General features: G+C 48.8%; 1 protein-coding gene across 2 annotated transcripts in view; it reads right to left on the minus strand.

Annotated features, from left to right (window-relative positions):
• Positions 1-296: 296 nt before the first annotated feature.
• Positions 297-23,976, minus strand: part of LOC147890910 (uncharacterized) — a 28,431-nt gene continuing 4,751 nt past the window's right edge. For both annotated transcript variants that reach the window (XM_087389979.1, XM_087389980.1), the window contains exons 6-11: positions 23,777-23,860; positions 23,551-23,646; positions 23,289-23,351; positions 1,241-1,315; positions 969-1,049; positions 297-832 (exon numbers count right to left, since the gene is read on the minus strand). In XM_087389979.1, the coding sequence (XP_087246105.1) occupies positions 320-832; positions 969-1,049; positions 1,241-1,315; positions 23,289-23,351; positions 23,551-23,646; positions 23,777-23,860 (912 nt within the window). In that variant the 3' untranslated portion in view covers positions 297-319. The remainder of the gene's footprint in view (positions 833-968; positions 1,050-1,240; positions 1,316-23,288; positions 23,352-23,550; positions 23,647-23,776; positions 23,861-23,976) is intronic.

Raw genomic sequence — 23,976 nt, forward strand, 5'->3', positions numbered from 1 at the left:
GATCATGCCCACAAGGGTAGCACAACCAGCCCCGTCCACTGGCAATAGCATGATGAGAACTCTTAGTTATACTGAGGTACCATGACAACACGACTGACACCTAGCTGTTGTTATGACTTGAAGTATGTCATGATGCCAGGAAAACTGTTTAATGAAGTGGCATTATTCCCCTGCTTGCTTGTTTTATTTTTCTATTCTTCTAACAGCGAGGCCAGGTGCTGAAGTAATATTGCTCTTCATTGAAGTAGCCATAACTTCTGTAGTGGCTACTCCCATTATGACAAAGATGAGCTATACAGAGTTTCCAAAATATGACTTACTACTTGAAATACATCGTGATGGAAGAAAAACTATTCCGTGACGTGACACTATTCTCCTGCTTGATCTTTTTGTTTTTCTTTCTTCTCACAGCGAGTACAGGTGCTGAAGCAACAAGACTCTGTGTACAGCTAGCCACAGCTTTTGCAGTGGCTGTTTCCATATTTAGAGTCACCAGCTCATTTTTAATTGGGATCCGCTCAACCTCATCAAAATTACATGAGTCTTCTTGGCAGTGCCACTGTGTCATGTGCTTGTCATGCACCAACCTTGCATTGCTCTCATCTGTCTTGCAGGGGAAAAAGGATTTACTTGGCACGTTGCAGGATTGTTCAACAGGACATTTGTTGTCCACCTTGACCTTAAAGAACCTTTCCAGGCCCTTTCTTGAATTGAATTCTTGCTGGGCCAGCTTCCAGTCAAAGGCCATATCTTTTAATCTTTCAGTCAATGCTTTAGCATTCAAAATAGGCTGATCTTCCCAGTCAGTACCCCACATAAAGTAGACTGGACCCTGAAAGGATGAAAGACAGTATTAATCACCCTTTTTATTTAAAAAAACCTGCAGTCGTATCTGGACCTTGACTACATATCTGCATACTGCAACATAGCCCAGGAAAAGCATAAAAAGAAAAAGCACGAAAAGCCACCTTCAGGTCTTGAGACAACCCCATCTTCAAGCGATTTTCCCAGAATGACAGCTCCAATCCTGACAGAAGGCGTTGAGTACCCTGTGGATATTTCACATAACATCTAAACATATATCAATGGGATATACAAAAGCTAATACTCCTATGCTTACCATAGAAAGTAATGAGCTACTGAAAATTCTTTCCTTCTACCCAGGAATTACTGTCACCAGTGAACCTTATGAGTCATCTATATGGATGTATTTTGAAAGGAATAGATTAAAGAATCATACCTCTCGCCGATGTACACGAATGTACACACAGTCTGGTTGTGTTACAGACCAAGCTATAGGTAATGTAACTCTCTTCTGAAAATTAACGGCAAGAACATATGAAGCAGTTTTACTTGTCTGAATGATTATATTACATACTTCATTTTCTGTTTACTTAATATTCAATTTTAATGCTGTGATTGGAAAGCAGTGTGACTCGCTGTGTTCAATAAACTCTTCTAAACCAAACATAATAAAACGTTATTAGCTCATTTGCGATCTTTTGTCTTGAAGCCTTGAAACTACCCACCCCCACCCTCTCCCTTTCCCTCTCCAGTACAAACATGTGCAATACACACTTGAAACTCCCCACCTCCTCCCTCTCCCTCTCCCGCGGGCCGCTCCCCAATACACACATGTGCAACAAGGCCATTCATGTATAAGACCACTAGGGGATTTGTTTGTGCATCAAAATTGATCCAAAATCCTACAATCGAGCATTCATTTTCTATCTGCTCGTCCATAGCATTGTACTCTAATACCATCTGTACATAACCCAATGGTGATAGCGAATGAGTCTACTCTTCCTCTCCTAATCTATTTACTCTGGTCCACCCTAATGCATATGCATGCACTTGCGTACGTGGGTGGTAGATGCAAGGGGAGTATAGCGTCAATGCCCCACTTGTAAGGCCAGAAATGAGGAGAGCTCAGGGCCTTGACACCTGCATATATTGCAAGTAGATAGATCAGTAGGGGGACAGGATGAGAGCCGAGGCTGCCATGTGGGCAGCGAGATGGCTGCCACATGGATAGCAGGCAGAGATTCTTCCTAGTGTAGATAATGCACAGCAAGAAAAGGACCAGCAGAAGGGCTGAGGCAGCAGAGAGAGAACATGCTATACAACAGCAGCAGCAGGTCTGTACAGCAGGTACAGCCGTATGGTGAGCCGTACAGGAGCTAATGCAGCAAGTACTAAGTACAGCAGGGCTGGAGCAGATCAAGCAGAAAGCAGCAGATGCAGGGCCAGTAAAGGCGCCTACAGAGGGCCATTTATAGGCCCTGGAACAGGTTGGCTGAAGGCACTGCCAGTTGGCAGTCTGCTTCAGTCTGTCAGGTCGGCTGGAGCAGGGGGCCACACCTAGTAAGGTCAGCCAGATCTGGCTTGCAAGACCTGGGATCTAGTCAGGTGATGCTATGAGCCCCTTGAGGGGGTTCCAGCCATCAGTTGGTTCCTGAACCTGCTGATCATTCTGGAGCAGTGAAGAGCAGTGGGAGCCCCTAGAGATCGCCATCTTAACAGAAACTTCTTGCAGGAGCCTAAGTCTCTGACACGTACAGCAGACCTAGGTGCAGACCTAGACCTGTAGGAGAGCATACGGAGTGCACCAAGGGGAGCTTTGTCTGGAGTACACATCAGAGCATTACTTTGCAGGAGCGCTCAGCCTTGAGCAAGCTACTGAGGCACATGGAATAACAGGGAGAGTGGGGGGTGCCTGTACTATCTCGTGAGGGACTGAGGTCCTACTCTGAATCATCCTAGACCCTGTGATCACCTATAGTCACTCAAATCTCCTCCAGTCTGTCGTTGAGAGATCAATCCCCCAAAAAGGTGTTGCATTCAATGCAGTCGGCCTCACTAGGGTGCCAAAAAGCCAACCCTTTGTTGGTGGATCTTGAAAGTGCACTGAAAGCACTGCCTCTCTAGTCCGGCCAAAGCTCCCTGTCCTTGTGTGAGTAGTGCCCTGGCCACATGAATTATCCTGAAAACTCAGCCTGCGAAGACTACCCCCAAGTATGTGTAGGATTGTACTACCTCCACTGACTCCCCTCGGTAAGTGAAGCTATGTCGGTGCAACACAACAAGTGAGATCTTGAAGATCATAACCTTGGTCTTCCCAAGCTTAACTCTCAAGTTTCTCTCTGTGCAAAATACCTCTAGGGCCTCCAGATGTCTCTATCCCTCTGAAGATGATATGAGATATGAGGACTATGTCATCCGCATATACTAGTATCTTTATCATCAAGTAAGACAATAGTGATCCCTCACCTCCTAGGCCGTCAATAAAAGAGATCTCATCAATGTAGAGGCCAAAGAGAGTCGGTGAAAGGGGGCATCCTTGTTTCACTCCAATGGTGCTCTCAACCCAATCTGATAGGCCTCCTGGGGCACGAACTCTCCCTTTGATAGACTCGTATAGGCTCATCACCCCCCAAATCATGACCTCTAGAGTGTGCATCTCCTGAAGTCTCCTAATCATACGAGATTGTGAGACAGTGTCAAAGGCCTTTCAAAAGTCTCCAACGAAAGCATAGACTTTCTGATGCCTCAAGCTTGCTTCCTCAATGATAGCCCTTGTTAACACTAGTCTTGGTATGGCCTTGTAAGCCAATTAGGATCAGTCAACCCTCAGGCTGACTTCATCGATCAACAATTGTGGTTGACTTTGGGACCTATATTAGCCACCATTTGTACTTTCTCATTATCCATTAGCAATAGTTCGTTCTGCTTTAGCTTGATGTCTGTCTCCTCGCATTCCATTCCACTCCATTGTCCCCGCACCCAACAGCCCTCATGGTGAAAATGTGGTCTAAGGTGAAGTATTGTCTCCGAAATCCCGCCTGTCCTATGGCTCACTGCCCATGTGCCTTTGTGTAGCCGCTAATCTCCCTCTCTAACACCGACCGGTAGATCTTGGCTAGAGTGTGACCAATCACAAGAGTGCGGCAATTCCCAGTGTCCACGGGATCCCTTGCTTTGTGTATCGGTACAATGGTGGTAGTGCTCCAAGCTGGTGGGAAATCGTAGCATACAACATGGTTGAACATCTGCGCTAAAATCGAAGCTAGCACCTCTTGCCCATGTGTAAAATGCTTAGTCTTTAGCCCCTCATGATCCTAAGCTCTCCAGTTCTATGGAGTGCAGTCTGTACATTCTGTACAGTGAACAAGTGACTATAGTGGGCCTAGGCATAGAGGATATATCAGGTGGTACCTGCATCAGGACATCATAAAGTGAGCTCGCATATGTGTGCCAAACATATGGGTCTATGATGGTGATAGGCAACTTCCCCTCAAATAGAAGGCTCCACCCAATGGTAGGATCTCCCCCCCAAAATGAGTCAGATCACCTCATCCATCCTATGTGTAAAGAAAGCCTGCTCTTACGACATGTCCATCATCGTGAGATCCGTTGTGCCTCGTGTGTCATCATGTGGCCCAAGGTTTGCTCACATGTACGGGAGGATCTCAACTCTTTGCAGTCATCATCGAACCAAGAATTTTGAGGCATCTTCCCAACTGAGACATGTGAAAAAGATCGAGTCGTAGGAAAAAATCTAATAGCAGCATTATGTCTGAGACAAGGGTGTCTGAGGCATGGGCAAGGTCTGCATCATCTCCAAGCGAAGCCGGGAGCTCATGGGCAAAGTGGCTCACATAGACTGAATCAAGAGCACGGTCAAAATGGATCTGGACACTGGTGGGTGTGGGAGGGGCTCTCCCTATGGCTGGCGTATTGGCCGAGATGCTGAAGGCTAGGGTATGTGCATGCATTGGAGCACCGAGGAGGGGGGGGGAGGCACAGTAAAGTCATGTATCCGTGATACAAAGGCTAGAAGACCCATCAAACACATAAATCAGCCAGATGATGGCCATCTCTGAAGACCGTTATATATCATCAAGTCATGGACAGCCCCCAACTCAAGTAGATGTCGCCCCCATTTACCGAGCACCTCACTATCCCAAGTTCTGTTGGATCTAGCTCCAGTACTATGAGAGAGTCAAATGCAAAATCTAGGAGGCCCACTTGTCTATATCATGTGCATGCATTGAAGCCACCAAGGAGGAGGGTGTATCCTTACCTAGAGAGCTCTGTGATGTCATCATATATCGTCTCATACGGGTTGTGCCCCTCTGAGGTGACCTCATGCGCATATGATGATGTGTCTGGGGGGAGATAGCACACTGTAATGAAGGTCGGACGTGCATCTAGTAGCTGGACTCCTATCCACATATGTCGTGCATGCTCCTCTCTCCGTATCATCAATATATGTGGTCACAAGTGTGATCTGAAGAGAACTGCCACACCTCCTAAGCTCCGTACCCCGCTGTCTCTCCTCATCTCTCCTGTGGGCTGACTCCCAAGTATACCCTATCACTGTGGGCAGCCCCCTCTCGGGGCTCTCATGTGTCTAGAAAATTGCATCTCTATTGGTGAAGGTCTCTAAGAAACCTCTTGGATCAGACCATAGGGTACCATTACTATTCCACACTGCCATACTCAGCTTATTTTGTACTCTCATCCCATGGGTCTGACACCATCATGTGATGTCCATTTCCCCTTCTTCCTTTTCTTCCTTATCCGCCCTCTCTCAAATGCCCACTTTCCTATCTCTGCATGCAACACATTTTCCATCTTGTAGAGCTGCCATCACATGTATCATTCCCTCCCACCGATGCTCCTGCTATAGGAGTGTGGGATCATCATCTAAGTATATCTTAGTACCTTTCAGTGTTGCCCTCATGCTCATGAGGGTGGACCTGTCCATTGCAACTTGGAATTTCATCACTAGTGGCCTTGCTGGTCTCTCAGCCTTACCCACTCTCCAAGCTGTCTCACATGTGAGATTCACGCCCATTTTGGTGAACAAAGCCTTGGCATCCCCCACAGGAGTTATCTCCAACTGTGAGACCTCAAACCAAGACATTTAATGCCTTGCTATTCCTCTTTTGATGCATCAGAAACTAACTCCTTTTGGGGGCTGCTGTGCCTTTTTTTACCACATCTTTCCATTCTAGTATTGCAGGTTCCCCTTTGGTGATTTTTTGTGTAAATTTTTCATGCTTACCCTGCATAGTGGCCTGCAAAGATGCCAGATCTTTTCTGAGTTTTTCATTCTCATGTTTCAGCTCTTTCATTGCCTTCTTTGCCCCTTCCGGTGCTTCTTGCATATCTCTCAATTGTTGTAGTTCAGTCCCCACAGCTTGCAAACCTCTTGCCCTTCTCCTTCCACCATTCCTCTTGCATCTGTCTGCCTTGCTTCTTTAACTCAGCCAAAACTTTGTCCACGTGTGCATTTGAGCAATGTCACATTAGTGGCTTCCAGGCTATCAACCATCTCAACCCACAGTAAACAAATCTTATGGAGGTGGGAGATGACACCAGAGATGCCTTTGGGTGGTCCCTCCCCTGTGTACGTGTTCATGGCACCTTCCAAGGCTTGCTTTCCCCATGTGTCTTCCACACAATGTCGTGTAGGCATTGCTCTAGATAGTTCCGCAATTTCATGCTATTTTTGAGTATCGTAAGATTCCTTTTCCCCATTTACATGCCAGGCATATTGTGTGGACTGTTTTTCCTTTCTTAACTTCTTGATGTGCTTCTTGCTGTTGAGCAAGTGTAGGGTGGGCTGGAGCAGGTTGTTTTCTCAAGATGACCCCAAATGGTGGGCTGGAGCGTGGACAGGCTGCTGAACACGTCGGAGGGATAGGCAGGGGGCCTTGGAACAGCCCCGTACAGCCCTACTGTAAGAAATCCTAGATTTACTATATTTAGAAATGTGCTAAGGAACAGAAAGGAGACTGAGATAGCAGAGAACAAGGAATAAGTGTATTGCTTGAATGTCTGTAGGGTGGATGTAATGTGGCATCCATACAATTGGGCCTCTCTTATATAGAGAGTGAAGAGTCACACATGAAAAGGTGTGTACTCCAAAGGGTATGTGCATGAAGAGGTGTGTACCCCTTGTGAAGGGTGTGACCCTTGATGAGAGGGTACATTACAATAGAAATGTCTCTTCAATAGAGTGTCTCTTGTGAAGGGTTGTGCCTCATAGGAAGTGTCCCGTCGAAAGGGCAAGGGTTGTGCCTCATAGAAAGTGTCCCGTCGAAAGGGCATACCCTTCCACAAGTGTCCATTCATCAAACCATCCATAAGTCTAGATATAGAGAAAGTAATACATCACAGATCGTGACATCCCCTCCCACTCAAAAGAAGACCCTGGTGGAGATAATGAACTGATGTAGAAAATATCATGGTAAATTTTGAAAATACTGCTGTAAAATGTCAGGGTACTGCTGTAAGTCTTCATCAGATTGCCAAGTAGCGTCGGAGTCATCCAGATCTCGCCAAAGAACAAGGAATTCCGTGATAAGTTGATGTCGAGTCTCTTGCTGTCGATGGTCCAGAATACACTCAAGAATAAGGAGAACATAATCGTCTTCGATTTCTGGGACATAATCACCTGCAGGAGGAACTGCTTCATCGCCCGGAATGTACGTCTTTAGCCAAGAAATATGAAATGTTGGATGGATTTTACCCCATGATGCTGGTAATTCCAATTTGTAACTTAAAGGTGAATTTTTCTTGACGATCCGAAAAGGTCCATAGTATCTTGGTCGCAACTTAGGAAACACAGACTTAACCGTCTTATAGTGATGTGGGGCTACAAATAATGTCACCATGTCACCAGTGTCAAATTCCAAGTGACGTCTATGTTTGTTGGCAGACCGTTGATACCGCTCTTGCACTTTTTGCATATGATCCCTGACTTGGAGTAGAATGTCTTGCATTTCTTGAACCAATTGATCAGCTAGGGCCACTCGATGTTGAAGTACAAAATTCGTTGGTACAATCGGAGTGTGTCCATAATCTGCTTGGAATGGAGTCATGCTGATGGCACTATGGAAAGAGTTATTATAAGCAAACTCAAGGAGTGGTAGATACTCTTCACTGCTAGGTGTGACTGAATATAATGTCGAAGCATTTCTTTCAGAACTTGGTTGACTCTTTCAGTCTGGCCATCTGATTCTGGGTGGTAGGCTGAACTGAACAGTAGAGTTGTACCCAAAGATTCAAACAGTGAAATCTAAAAGTGACTGGTAAACTTAGGATCTCTGCCGGATATGATATTCTTGGGCAATCCATGGTGTCGGAAGATGTGTTGTATGAAGAATTTGGCTATGTCCGGAGCCTGGGCACTGCTTTTGCAAGCAACAAAGTGTGCCATTTTAAACAATCAATCAACAATTACCATAATCTGAGTGTTACCTCTGGAGGATCGTGGTAGTGTTGTAATGAAATCCATGGAAATACTTTCCCACCTTTCAGTTGGAACTGGAAGAGGCTGAAGAAGTCCTGTTGGAAGTCGTCGGCTTGCTTTCATTTGTTGACAAGATAAGCAAGATGTAACCATTTTGATGACGTCGCTTTTCACCTGAGGCCAGTAGTATGTTGCACTGAGTAACCGATAAGTCTTATTGATGCCTGGATGGGCAGCATAAGGAACTACATGATGCTCTTTTAACAAAAGACGTCGAACATCCTTGTCATGTGGTACACAGACGCGATCTTGATAATACAGAAGGTTGTCCGTATAAGAATAGGATGAGAAAATCTTCTATTTGGAAGTCGAAGGTTGATCTTTTGAAAGAACTTGTACTGCTGTGCCGAAGTCTTTATCATTGAAATACTTTCCTTTGAATGAATTCGGAACATCCACAGATAATGTAGAGATTACCATAGCTGATGCTAGAGGTAACCTGCTGAGAGCATCTGCAACTACATTGCGTAGTCCTGGAATGTACTCAATAGTCATGTGAAAGTTGGCTAGAAACTCAACCCAGCATGCTTGTCGAGTGTTCATAACTGGCTGAGTAAAGATATACTTTAAAGAGTGATGCTCTGTCTTGACCACCGCGTCGGCTCCCATGAGATAATGTTTCCAAGAGCGATAAGCATGTACAACGACAAGAAACTCCTTATCATAAACCGGATATCGGGTTTGGATAACAGAATGTTTATGCTGTCAAAAGCAATAACTCAGCCTTCTTGCATCAAGACTGCTCCTGTAGCGATGTCGGAAGCTTCGGTCATGACCTCAAATGGAAGGTTTGGGTCAGCAATAACCATAACTAGTGTGGTAGTGAGTGCTTGCTTGAGTTGTTGGAAACTATACTCTGTTTCAGGAAGCCACTGAAAAATTGCTGTGCTTTTCAATAACTCGGACATAGGAGCTGCGATTTCGGAAAACTGATAGACCTTTGTATGGTAGAAATTTGCCAATCCGAGAAAAGAGCCGACATCATGAACATTCTTAGGAGTAGGCCAGTTTCGGATTACCTCGAACGTCTTGGGATCCACAGAGATGCCTTGAGCGGAAATAACATGTCCCAAATATTCGAGTTGGGTCTTGAAGAACTCACTCTTCTCAATGTTGATGTAGAGAGAATTTGCGCGGAGAACTCCAAAAACTTGGTGAAGATGTTGTTTGTGCTCATGTAGGGATCTGCTGAAAACGAGGATGTCATCGAGGTAAACGATGACGAACTTATCGAGGAAAGGCCTGAAGATGTCGTTCATTAATGTCATGAATGTGGCCGGAGCATTGTTTAACCCAAAAGGCATGACCAAACATTCATAGTGTCCATACTTTGTTCGAAAAGCTGTCTTGTACTCATTGCCTTCTCGTATGTGTATTTGATGATAACCTGAACGAAGATCAATCTTTGAGAATTGTGTTGCATGTAGAAGTTGATCGAAGAGGCCATCGATGCGAGGCAATGGATACTTGTTTTTGATAGTGAGCTTGTTGAGGACTCGGTAGTCGATGCAGAGGCGCATTGACTTATTCTTTTTTTCCACAAGTAGTACAGGAGATCCGAAAGGGCTGCGACTGGGTCGAATGTGACCTTTGTCGAGTAGTTCGGTGACCTGTCTTTGGATTTCTTCATTTTGAGTGTAAGAAACCCGATAAGGAGGTTTCGACAGTGGATTGTTGCCGGGAATAAGTTCGATGGGGTGATCCACTGGTCGTCGAGGTGGTAACTGCTTTGGCAATTCCTGTGGAAAAATATCCAGGTAAGGCTGGAAAAAAGGTTGGTTGAGGTATTCAGGAGGATCCTTTGTTGGTGTCTCCTCTACTGCCGTAACCAACAGAAGTGAAGTCTTTACTTGGCGTTTACGAACCCACTTCTTTACTTGTAGGGCAGAGGCAACTGGGTTTGAAGGAGAGTCCCTAGAACCAGTTAGCTCAATAAGTTTTCCCTGGTGGACAAACTGGATAGTATGGCTGCGAACACTGATTGATGGATCATAGTCGTAGAGCCACTGTTGTCCGAGTATGACATCGTACCGAGAAAGAGGCATGATGTCGAAGTTCAACTTGTCCGTATAATGTTGGATGCAAAAAGACAAGTTTTTGATCCTGGTGTTGCACAAGAAAGTAGTTCCATTTACGAGTTCAATATGATAGTCCATGAGACTAGGACTGGTGGTCAACTGAAGTTTGTCGACCATAGAACTAGCTAGGAAATTATGAGAACAGCCACTGTCGATGAGGATAGTGACCGTTGTTCCACGAATCGATCCTTGAACACGAAGTACTTGAGTGGCCAGGGAAGATTCGGGGTTGCTGGCAAGGCTCAAATGGATGGTATTTGCCATTCGAACAACTTTGCCTTTCTTGTCTTGTGCTGAGGTAGCATCTTCTGTCTGGGAAGTGCTAGGTTCCATATTGGAATTTTGCTTTGGTCGCTTGGGACAATCGAACCATCTATGGTCACCTGTACACATGGTACAGAGTCCTTTTGTGCTGGAGTTGTTCTTCTTGTCAGTGGCCGCACCTTTATGTTGGGGATGTCGGTAATGACTTTGTGAAGAAGAGGCACGATCCTTGGAGGAGTGCTTCTGTTGGAATCCAGCATATGATTTTTGAGTCTTCTGGGGATCTTGAGACTGTCGCTGACCTTGATTACCCGAGTTTTTTCGAAACCTGGTGTTATCTTGAGGGCGAGCACCTTTGGCCATAGAAGAGTTCTGTGTGCAATTAGCACTCTCTTCCCTGTGTTTTGGAAATCTGTAATGCGCTCTGCGTAAGCAATAGCGCCAGCTGTGGTGGTGATGTTTGCTTTAAGGACATCAATGCGTAACGAGGGATTTAGGCTTGAGATGAAAGCATGAAGGCGATCATCCTCGGTTAAACCATCAATCTCCAGCACCAATGTGGTGAACTGAGAGATGTAGGAAGACAGGGAGCCCGTTTGCTCCAACTGTCGGAGTTTTGAACGTGCTTGGAAGTCCGCATTGGCAGGTATGAACTGCTTACGGAGCACGTGTTCAAAACGTTTCCATGTTAACACACTTTTGCCGTCCTTTAAGCGTCTTTGCCACCATAGAAAAGCTGTATCCTTGAGAAGGGAGGCTGCCAAGGCGATCTTTTTGCCTTCAGTGAGGTCAACAGTATCAAAATACATGCGCATTTTTGCGAGCCATTGGTCAACTGTTCGGCGATTGCGTTGACCAGTGTAGGCTTCCGGAAGTTTGATGTCAAGTCTTTTAGTTTTGGAAGCTTGAAATAAACGGTAGAGGGCACGTAGTTCAGTGTTTTCTACCTCTGGTGGGAATGAATCCGCATAGTCGTTTGGTTGCGTCACGTCATCCTCTATATGTGTGGTACTGCGAGACTCTTGAAGTTGTTGAACTTTCTGGACCAAGTCGGAGATGATGTCCTAAAGCTGGGATATTTGAAGTTACAGTAGTGAATCGCCTTGTACGTTGACTTCAGGGGTCTTTTTTGGACTTGAGTCTTTGATCTCTGGAGAGGCTTCATGCGAGCATTGCGACATATCGAAGATCCCTATGAGAAAAGCGCGAACTTGTGCTCTAGTTTGTACCATTCCTGGAAGAAGATTCGGGCTGCTCCCTAAGGTTGCTCATGTTGGAGGGGGCAGGCGAGGTAGGATGGAACCACCCGTGGAAGTCTGGTAAAGGAGGTCCTGTCTGAGGTAACACTGGTGATGCCGAAAGGGGTGTTACTGCTCGTGAGAGTACAGGAGTAGGTTGCAGAGTCCATGGATCTGAGAAGGGATAAGGAGCTGCTGTCGGAAGTGGAGGATATCCAGGAGAAGGAGTGCCTTCAGAGTGTGAATACTGTCTTGGAGAAGGTACAACCTGTAGAGGAGGATATCTGGGAGCTGAAGGAGGTGGAGAGTACCCTGGAGATGCCGAAGGTGAGGGGTAAAATTCTCTCCAAAGATGGACAGCAAACTCTTGAGGAATATCGGGTTCTGGGTATCTTCGTGTCTCGTGGAACACAACCTGTACTGTGCTGAGGAAGTAATGTAACTGAGGTGCCTCACGCAGAAGATATAGGATGTGGTCCAAATCACTAGGAGGGCACGTGACACAGAAGACCCACGATGCAAAAGCTCCGAAATGGGCTGGTTGTGCAATCTGAACACGATATTGTGTGGTAGATGATGCCTGAGGTGTCCTTGAAATGCCGGGTGAATTACCAGGGGTTTCCATGCTTTAAGGGAGCGTCTTTCATTTGCTGTAATTTGATAATGACAAGAGGATCCTTAAAAGCAGAATGGAAAGACTCCACCTGGCAAGGAGAGCAGGCTATCAATGGCGCAACAGGCTGCAGGTACCCGATTCTGGATCGCAATAGAGGCTGGCGCATCAGGCTGCTGCTGTCATAGGAGACTGGCGAAACAGAAAAGGACTGGCGAGGCTGGTGTTGCACACGTTGCAGGCTGGAAAGGAGCAGGGCTGCAAAACCAGCGGGGCTGCAAAGGGAATGAACCTGGCAGCGACAGAGGCAAAGGGCTGGCAGCGTGATTCTGCGTGAAGGCTGCAGCAGGTGGCGTGGCTGGCAGCGAGATGGCAAGGCCAAGGCGGGCAGCGAAATGAAGAGGGCTGGCAGCGAGATGGCAAGGCCAAAGCAGCAGCGAATCTGAGCGGGCTGGCAGCGATATGGCGAGGGCTGAGGTGGGCAGCGAACCTGCGCGGCTGGCAGCGTGATGGCGAGGGCTGAGGCGGGCAGACCCTGCGTGGGCTGCCAGCGAAATGGCGGTGGCTGAAGCGGCTGCTGCTGCGTGGAGATCCGTACGGTGCAGATCCGTACGGAACGTCAAAGAGGTGCGCCTCTTTTTCGTTGGGGGATGCCAAAGGTTGGGTAGTTGCCCAAAAATTATTTGGGGGGTTTAATTAACCCTAGGGTAGCTTTTTTTTTTTTTTCCATTTTAACCCCTCTAGATACCCTTTTATAGGTGCTTGGTGCCTAAAAGGTGTGCCTATTCAAAGGGGTGTGACCCTTGGAATAGGTGCACCTTTTCATGAAGGGGTGTGTCCCTGTTTTTAATAGGGGTGTCCCTACATGAATAGGTGTGTCCTTTTGTCCACGATGGGGTGTGTCCCTTGAGTGAGGAGTCGAGACTCTTCATCAAAAGGTGTGTCCGATGGTGGAAAAGGTGCGTCCCTTGGTTTTGCGACAGCCGAAGCACCTGAAAAGACACGATTTTTGTCGTGTCCATTCACATCAACTCGTGATGTGTGGGAGATGGAGAGGCCATAGATGACTTTAGGCAAGGTTGGCGCTAAAAATTTTTACGCTCATCCTCTCCATCTCTTCCATGCACAATGTGCACGGATATCCTTCTAGCGGAAAAGATGTATCAGATCGGCGCTAGAAGGTGGGGGGCATTTCCTACAGGCAGGAGCGAATTTTGCTCTGATACCACTGTAAGAAATCCTAGATTTACTATATTTAGAAATGTGCTAAGGAACAGAAAGGAGACTGAGATAGCAGAGAACAAGGAATAAGTGTATTGCTTGAATGTCTGTAGGGTGGATGTAATGTGGCATCCATACAATTGGGCCTCTCTTATATAGAGTGAAGAGTCACACATGAAAAGGTGTGTATTCCAAAGGGTATGTGCATGAAGAGGTGTGTACCCCTTGTGAAGGGTGTGACCCTTGATGAGAGGGTACATTACAATAGAAATGTCTCTTCAATAGAGTGTCTCTTGTGAAGGGTTGTGCCTCATAGGAAGTGTCCCGTCGAAAGGGCATACCCTTCCACAAGTGTCCATTCATCAAACCATCCATAAGTCTAGAAATAGAGAAAGGAATACGTCACAGATTGTGACACCTGCGCTAGGCGGGGGGACTTGAAATAGCTCCGCACAGCCCCACACAGGTAGGTACAGTGGTGGGGGCCTGAAAGCAGCCTGCGCTGCATGAGGGGGCTAGAAAGCCCTACGACAAGGAGGCAAGGGCTAGAAACAGCCCCACTTGTGCGGAGGCGGACGGAGCCCCTACACTATAGAATGCTATGTGTGTGTTGGGGGGGGGGGGGGGGGGCGCTAGAACAGCCCCACAAAGGAGGGGCAGCACGAGCATAAGGAAGGCCTGGGGGATGGTCGCAACAGAATGGCGGGGCGCTCGGAGGGGGGCAGGAGAGCGGTCTATTAACATCTATGGAAGGAAAAAAGCCTCTGAGACTAGAGTACACCCCCATGGGGGGAACTAGGGGTGATAGACATGCCTTCAATAAGCTACTGATGAATCTAGGAAAGTGGGAAGAAAACTCCACGTGCAAGGAGTCATCCCCGCCATATCCTAGATCATGTGTCACTTATGAGTAGCCTAAGCTGAGAGAGAGAGAGAGAGAGAGAGAGAGAGATGTATTAATGTCTTCGGGAGGCCTGGCGGGCCTCGGAGATAAGATACAACCAAGAAAAGTAGCCTATACAAGACACTATGGGCGGAGGCAAAGAGCTCGCTGAGGCCCTTACTGAGTGCTATACTAAGAACTCAAAACTCAAAACTAGTACTCAATAATACAAAAACTCAAACTCAGAAATTCTGAGATGCCAAGAGATGGCATCAAATGTCAACTATGATCTTGGTGTCTCTCCAGTGACCAAATGTTGGAAAGTAAGGTGCAAGCGTCTATATTGGAGCTCAGCCAAACCATCTCTAGCAGGCAGGGAACTATTGGCCAATCAAGTCTTCTTGGCTACGGCTGCTACTTTATGGTCTATTGCCTCTTGCTGGTGCTTTCAGAGAGGTTGCATGGGTCAGCTCCAGTGCCAGTGCGCAATTTCTTATGGGCAGGTTCGGATGGTGCGAGGAACACTAGAGCAAGGGTTGCCTGGCAGAAGGTGAGATCCTACCCTAGGCTCAGGCAGGACTCAGCATATTGATTATGAAATGCAGAGCAGAGCCCTCTTGGGCAAGTTAGTTTGAGTTGGAGATTAAGAGGTCACCTCCCATTGTAAGCCCCCATTTGAGGAAAGTGTGGGGCAGGTGGACCAAGGATTGTTGGATGTCATGCCAGCAATATTTCAGTGTGCCATGTGGGCTGTTCTGACAAGAGATTTAGGGCTGTCACATGGGCATCACATGGGCTGCCATGTGAACAGCATACAAACACAAAAAAGACAAAAGATGAAGCTGCCACATGAGCAGCACATAGACTGACATGTGGGCAGCACACAAAAGGATACCTGGCTGCATGGAAGAGTTTGAAGAAGAGTCGAAGCAGCCACAATGCATGGAACCCTATTAGCAATTGCCACGATGACACAAGGCTGCATCTGGAGGGCGCTCAAGACATGTACGGCCAGGGGTTTGGACTGGAACATACTGGGCTGCATCTCCCTGTCTGCGGACTGTCTGGAGCAGATGGAACATCAGATGGCAACGTGGGATGACCAGGAGGAAGCCAAGAGAAGTGGCACATCTGTATGGAACTGTATGGGTGGCTGTACGGAGCTGGAGCAGTAGATCTAGGGCTGCAGGGCCAGAAAACAGACAGAATGCCCAGGTCTGGTAGGCGACTGGCTGGAGCAGGTTATTGCCTAGATTGGACCTGGAGAAGACCCTGACTTGGGGTTGAACAGGGCCTTTGGCCACTAGCAGACTACCACACTGCCAAGTGGGTCGGTTTGGGCAGCCAGATGGCTGCATGTGCAGCCTATAAAGGAGAGCCCTTGAGGCTCATTATTGATCCATTGGGAGATCTAATTTTGGAGCAGATTGGAGCTGCAGAAAACCCGCCTCAAGGACAAGTTCAGGAGGAAGGGAGGTGGCTGATTGCAGCAGACAAAATGCTCATAAAGTCCTCCTCACTTGGTTGTCTATCAGAGCAGCAAGAAGGAAGGATCAAAGGGGGAGCTTGTGCCTGTTTCGGAGCAACAAGGAGGTCAAGCACTGCGTTACTTGTGGCTGTCCGGGAGAGTCAGCTTGAGAACTGTGTGGGGGGCACAATGACGAGGCCCACCTAAGCTCATAGGGAGCACGCAGACCAAGTGTTTTGGGAGTGCCAAGGAGGTAGAAGGACAACTGTTGTTTATGTACAGGGGGTTCACATCTAGATAACACTCTGCTACGAGAGGGTGGCACACTGGACATTGATTTTGTCTTGTGTCTATCTTGGACTAAAAGTTGGTTCTACAGGTTTGAAATGCTCAATGTCATCATACAACAAGAGGGCCAATACTTGAAGCTGCTGCCGCTGCCCCTGGCTGTCCTGCTGCCCAGTCATCTCCGACCTTCCGCAGCCCTTTCCGCCTCCCCCCCAGCCTCCTCCTCCGCCTCCCCCCGTCAGCTCCGCCCCCGCCTTCTCTGCCACCCACTCCCCGGCCCCTTCCGCCATCTCCTCCACCTCCCACCTCTCCTCCGCCGGATCTGCTCTCCCTTCCCCTCTGCCCCCTGCCTCCTCTCCCCTGCCTGCTCGTCCGCCCCCCCCGCCACTTCTTCCACCTCCCCCTACCTTCTCCTCTTCCTCCTGTTGCCTTCCCCTCTTCCGCCTCCCATCGTCTCCCCCCGCTCCATCCGCTGCCCCCCCACCGCCTTCTCGCTTGCCTCCCCCCGCCCTCTCCACCTCTCTCCCCCCGTCTCTTTGCCTCCTCTTCCCTGCCGCCCCTCTGCCTTTCTCGCCTCCTTCCCTGACTTCTTCCTCCTTCCCTCAGCCTGCCCTCGTCCGCTCCCCGCCTCGCCTCATCTCTGCCTCCTCCTCTGACATCCTTCCGCCTCACCCCCCCCCTTTTTTATCTTCTTCCTCCTTGCAATAGGAGCATTTGTGCTTGTTCCGCGAAAGAAAATCTTGGTGGTGACCCTTGGTCTGGCCAGAGGGGCTCTATGGCAGCACCCTCGAATCCCAGATCCATTAAGGTTCTTCTTTCCCAAGCCGACAAGCAATAGGTACAGCAGGTAGTTCAATCCCTCCAAGACAAGGCAATCATGGGTAGAATTGTGGGCCTCACTCTTACAAGGAGACAAGTGCGAGAGTGGATCCAGGCGAGCTTGGCACTAGAGGGTGACCACATTCAAGAGGTCACCATCTATGGAAGAGGCCTATTCCTCATCCAACTGAGCTCTCCCCACACTGATTCGACACTCATGGAGCAGAGCCCCATCCTCCTTGACCCACATCTGGTGTACCTCTTTCCTTGGTACCATGGCTTTACAGTGGAGGACATGGACACAACACACCATGTTCCCCATTTTCTGGTTATGCTCCGCTTCCCAAGGCTCCCAAAGGAGTATCAAGCCATCCTCCCCTCCATTGGTCGAGCATTTGGCACCATGCTCGAGTCTCTGCCAAATTCAGCCGCTTCAGTGGTAGCAGATGACGGGGTCCCCACGATCAGACTAGTGGTTGATCCTACTAGAGACCCTTGAAGGGGGCACACTTCGCCAGCGAGTGGAGATTTCTAGTTATCAGGCCAGTGTCTTCGTTGCAGACAGATGGGTCACCTAGCCAGAGATTGCCCCCGCGGCCAAGGCCGAGCCCGTCCCCCCCCACCCCCGCAAAGCAGACAGAGTCAGCAAGCCAGAGCCCACCACCCCCCCAAACAGGAGCAACAGGAGTCTCAGCCCCCCTGGGTGACCCCCTCAGAAGGGGATTGGACCCTAAAACGAAAAAGAAACCAAGCAAACAGGCATGCAAGCGTCGCAGGCAGAGGACTAGACGCAGAGAGAGAAAAAGGGCTTTTCGAGCGGCACCTAGCAAGAGCCCTTACGTGGAGATCCATCTCCCCCAATGGAAGGAACCACTGCCCAACCAGAGGATCCTCTCGTGATGGAGGTTCAACGTCCGCACTCACCCTTGCATCAGCAACGAGTCCCACGAGCTCCTAACGCTACGATGGCGGACGTTAGCCCAACAGCGGCTTAGGATGAGTGAGCCCAGATCCCCGATGAGCCTAATCAACAGGGGGACCTGTGGTTGCCCCTACTCCCCCCCACCCCCCTACTCCCCCTCCAGATCCTAAGAAGGGGCCTGTGGTTGCCCCTACTCCCCCCCTCCCCCTACTCCCCCTCCAGATCCTGAGTAGGGGCCTGTGGTTGCCCCTACTCCCCGCCACCCCCCTCCCCCTCCAAATCCTGCTCCCTCTCCACTCCCCCCCTCCCTCCTGAATTCCCTCTGCCCCCTCCACCCCCCCTCGCCCCTCCTGGTATGGTCACCCTCACCCTCTGCTCCCCTCCCTCCCCCTTCCCCCTCCCTCCCCCTCTCCACCTCCTCAGCAGGTTCTTCGTCCTCCCAGCCCCCTACCTCGACACCCCTGCCAACAGGCAAGGGTAAGACGACATCCCCTTCCGCTTCCTCACCGCCGCAGCATCTGATCCAGTCGAGAAAGGAGCCAGAGGGAAGGGGCTCATCCCCCTCGGTCAGTAGCTCCCAATCTCTAGCCTGGACGTCCCTTACCGCAGGACTTCTGGAGATTGGGACCTTGTTATCTGGAGATTCCAGACTCTTACCCTCTACGCCTGGAGGTAATGCTTGTGGTCTTGCAGCCACAGAAAGGGGATTCAATCAACATAGTGGGCTCCCAGACACACCCAGTTTGGAGATTCTAGTTCGCATCCACAAGGTTGGAGAAGTGGTCCCCAGTGGTGTTTGATGCTATTATGGGAGATCACATTTCAAGCATGATGGACGAGTGGATGGGGCCACAGGGACTGGACCTTTGTCACGCCCATGGTGCGGAGGTGAATTTTCAGATGGGCTTCACGAAAGAGAAGCCAATGTGTGGTTTGGCAGTAGAGGTTATCAGATTGCCGCTTGAGGCAAAGGTTGATCAGGCATACTACTGGCCACTCCAAAAGTGTGCCGAGTTGTTCAGGGTGGAAGTCTCCTTCATGATGAAGTGAGCACGGAAGATTGGCATTGAGCCAATGTCCACCTTAGTACGTCAATGTATAGACACGGACTACTCGTCCTCCAAACCCCCAGCAAAGTCACATAAGGCAGTCTTTCTGGAACACGTGGGAGAGCCTTGTTTTCTGCATCCCCGTCCTCATGAGTTGGACCATAGTGAGTTGGAACGTGCACGGGCTCCACGACCGTGCTTGTAGTCAACCGTAGTACTTGATCCTTCAGCAGGAGTTGCAGAGGACATTGGACGAACAGTGGACATACTTTTAATTTAGGAGCATATGTTCTCAGCATCAGACATCAGACGGCGACACCACCTTCTCCCAAGGAGAGGTCCAAAGGTGTGGTCCCTTGTAGTAGGACAGAGCGGAGGGCTCTGCATCTCGATCTCTCAAACAGTGGCTCTAGAGGTCTATGATCAGGGCGAGCTTAACCCAAATGGGCAATTTGGATGGGAGTTAGGATGGGAGATTCCAAGATTGGGATCCTGAATGTGTATGCCCCAGTGTGCAGACAGCACCGTCCAACCTTTTGGAGTAGGCTTTCAAAGTATCTTCCGGATGTAGATTCCTAGATTGTTGGAGGGGACTTCAAACAACCTGGAGTTTGGGGAGGACAAGCAAGGCAGCGCCACCTTCTATGAGATGCCAGCAGCAAAGCGGAGCACTTGGAAGCAGTTCATTTTCATAAGTGGCAGAGACCTATGGCGAGAGCTAGATTTCAGCAAGATACCTGGCAGCCTCCCTTTCTCTTTCGGACAGAGGAGACATGATGGACTGCTTGAAAGGCTAGACCGCTTCTACGTTGGGGACTGGGCACTACATAGAGGCGGCTCTACCTCAATCCCTGAGCAAGGGGTGGATTTGTTTGATCCCAAAAGAGGGAGATAGGTCAGATATCCGACAGTGGAGACCGATCACTTTGCTTGATACCGCATACAAGATCCTTGCCAAGGTCTTGAGTTTGCGGTTACGGCCCCATCTTAATGACATTATTCATGACACACAGACCGGGTTCGTCCAAGAGCGCAACATCCTGGACAACATCTTCACATTCTGGGAGGCAATGGATTGGTCCAAGAAGAAGTCACAGCCGTTGGCCGTCCTCCTCTTGGATTTCGAGAAGGTCTACGACAAGGTGGAGTGGTCCTTCTTGGAGGGTACTATGCGGAGATTGGGTTTCTCATACAGATTGGTCAGAGGAGTTTCTACGCTTCATGTGAGGAGCTCTAGCCAAATGCTCATCGGAGGACACACGGGCGAGGCCTTTCCTCTCTCTCGCTCGATCCGCCAGGGCTGCCCCCTCACTCCCTTCCTCTTCTTGTTTGTGGTAGAGGCTTTGGGCTACTACTTGAGATCGCAGGTGGCGGGCCTGACAGGGTTGAGCTCCCAATCAAGCAGAGGAGGAGCTGCTGCTCTCGACTCGAGTTTGTAGATGACACGGCCTTTATGTAGAGGGCACCATAGTGAGCTTGGAGAGAGTCAAGGGAGCCCTAGCTATTTACTGTGAGGCCTCGGGTGCGCGAATCAAAACTGGACAAAGTCCATATATTTCTTCACAGGCTCCGAGGATAAACAGGAGATTTGTGAGTGGGGGAGCGACTTTGGCTTCAGATGGATACCGCGGGGCCAGACGACGAGATACCTCGGATGCCAGGATGGTATTGACATTACAACAAAGCAGCACATCGCCCCGGTCCTTGAGAGTGTTCTTCTCAAAAACACCCCACCCACTGGGGGGCAATGGCATCTTTCACACAGATGGATCTTCTCAGAGACCCCCCTTACGGGGAAGGGCTCCCCCTTGATGAGGAGCCTCCATAGGGTCTGGCAGAGATTAGCAGGGGGTCTCATTCGAGCTCAGCCTAGATGCAGACAGGATTCGAGCATCAGCCCCTTGTTTGGCACCCAGGGATCCGAGATCAGGAGGGGCATATTCTCAGATAGCGGACTCACATTGGTTGGGCGACAGTGGACCGGCTGGGTCCTTTGGCAGTTGGAGCAGATTACCCATGGAGACAGAGGCCAGGCTTGGCGTCATAGCGCATCTGCGAGGGGCAGGGCAGAGGATGAGAGAGATTGACCTAGCTATCCCTAAGTCCTGGTGGGAGGGACTTCGCATTGTGTGAATGGACATGTGTGAATGGACAGTAGATGGTTGGGCCAATTTTCTCGGACTGGTGTTCCCTTGAGGATGATGATGCAGCAAGGCAGTATGCAACTCGATTTTTTCCGTAGGACTTGGAGGCCTACTCCAAGCACTCACTGAGAGAGACAGAGAGATGGATGGGAGTCTAGACGAGATTCATTGGCAGATGATCAGAATGGTGGAACGTTTGGAGAAGGAGTAGCACATTGACCCTCCCAATATCTCAAAGCAGGATGCCCCCAGATGGCGCCTCTAAATTTGGGAGGGTAGGCCCTTGAGGGAAGTCCAATGGAATCCAGGAGAGTGATTCTGGCCCTCTGGGGGTGGCCTTGTTGAGCAGGTGGACGAGGTGCCCTTCTTTTCCTACACCACACGGATTGGCAAGAGGCTTCAAATGGATTTTTTGACGTGGACCCCTTCGAGGGAGAGGCATTGGATGGCCCATACGGCTGGATCTCCTCTAGCTCCATATCTATGGCTTGGGGGGGAGAGGAGTTCCCCACCAAGATTCAATTCTATCATGACCACTCCCTGAGGGTCTCAGAGCATGGTCTTGTCATCAGACCTCAGTATCTCGAGGACAGGAGAGTCTCACATGCATTGAGGATCGCCATCGGTCAATTGCGAGTCTCGTCACATCAGCTGAGGATTGAGGCAGGGAGAGCTGCGGGCATACCTAGAGAGCAAAGGACTTGCACACTATGCCAGATGGCAGAGATCAAGATAGAGGAGCACTTTCTATGTGTCTACCCAGTCTATTATGAGACCCGAGGACGATATCACTGCCTCTTCCAGGAGGGGCATGGCTTTGGTCCACTTACACGGTTGATACATTATCCCGATCAGGTTTGTGTTGGCTCTATTTGATTGAGATGCAACAACAGAGAGATATACTGATGCGACACACCAGAGAGCAGCAGGGATTGAGGCCACAAAGTCACCGAGATCAATAGAGCACAGACACTTGTTACAGATTTCTATGCATCTGAGTCAGTTGCTGGCGAGGCTGAGGGAGAGGAGCTTGATGAGATGAGAGCATCATGGACTAGTAGTGGGAGTCTCCACCACGATGCTGCCAAACGAGAGAGATGCACTCCACATGCGACACGCAGAGGGCCACATACGATCGAGGTCCGATCCATCTCAGCCCTCCTCAGAGGTGACCGCCAGAGACGAGGAGTCACCCTTGATGTAGCCCTTCGGATACAGAGATCAAGGAGACCACGCCCTCCACTGCATCAAGAGACAGCTCGACAGACACAAATACGAGAGCTTCTCCATCTTATCAGAGAGCCACGAGGTTACGTGGATATATGGAACCTAGGCATGTACTAGGAGCGTTAGCTCTGAGCACCTTACACTCCTGAGTTTTTGCTACTCTACTACTTTGTTCACTAGCTTAGTACTTTAGCTTTCAGCAAGGGCCTTAGTGAGCCCTTTGCTTCAGCCATTAGTGGCTTGTATGAGTTACCTTTTGGCTTTGCATTTGTCTCATAGGCCCGCGAGGCCTCTCGTAGTTAATACATCTCTCTCTCTCTCTCTCTCTCTCTCTCTCTCACACACACACACAAACAAGTGACAAAACTATCAATCTTCCCACCTTTTACGATCCCTAATTATCCATCTACAGCCATTTTAACTAAGGGAAACTCCTCGAATTCAAAAAACAAAAACGTGGAAAGAAATGCATTATTGCAAGGGAAAATTTGAGTAAATCATGTCCCTTTCATGCACCATTTTGATGCCTAAAAAGCAATTAGGGTTTATGCTCTGTGTCTGTGAGAGAGTGTGTGGCATGCACGTGTGCATGTGGGTGTACATGTGTGTCAACACCAATCTTCATGGCACAATGATCTCCATGCCACTCACATATGTTAGACAATTTGACTAAACAGAAACTCCTGATATTGAAAAACAAAGAATGTGGGAAGGAAACAAGTATGAATGCAAGAAGGGACTTAAGTCAAACCTGTCCCTTAGGTAGGCCAGTTTGATGTCTGTCCTTCTGAAAGGTCTCGTGCTCCAGTTCATCCTGAAATCTTTACAAAGTAAGGGAGTGGCAGCTACATACTCCACAACAATCTTCTCTTTGTAGTAGACACCAAACACTAGGCACATTTAATAACCAGAATTGTCGCCATAGTAATTCGGAAAGGAGAAAAGACAGGAAGGTGCAGACAGCAGGTACCAGTTGCACTCCTAAATGAAACATAACTTTGAAGATAACATACCGCAGCAATAAGTGTGATTCCACACTTCTCTAACCATTCCAAAGTTGACAATGAATGTTGCCCAGTAAACCAATCCCTACTACGGAACTCCACAGCCTGCTCAAGCAAGTTTCCATCAGACCTTGGAGGCAGATTAAGGTCAGCAAGAGGCCATCCCTTGAGGGCTTTCCAGCCAGAATAAGCATGAAACGTAATTCATTGGATTTGTATAGGAGGGATAGCATACCATTGAGAAGCGTGAATCCAAGTTTTGTCGGCACCACTCAACATGTGTTTGGTTCTCCTTTGTAGGCTTAAAGCTCAGATGAAACTGCAGAATACTGAAAGCACTCAAAACAGTCCATTCCAGTAGAGTAGAAGTTGCACCAAAAAGCCCATTCACTTGGAAACATAGATATTAATGCAACAGCTACAAAAGAAGGTACA

This window comes from Dipteris shenzhenensis, chromosome 18 (assembly GCF_047967505.1).
Source record: "Dipteris shenzhenensis isolate YYH24624 ecotype China chromosome 18, Dip_SZ_1.0, whole genome shotgun sequence".
NCBI classification, from domain to species: Eukaryota; Viridiplantae; Streptophyta; class Polypodiopsida; order Gleicheniales; family Dipteridaceae; genus Dipteris; species Dipteris shenzhenensis.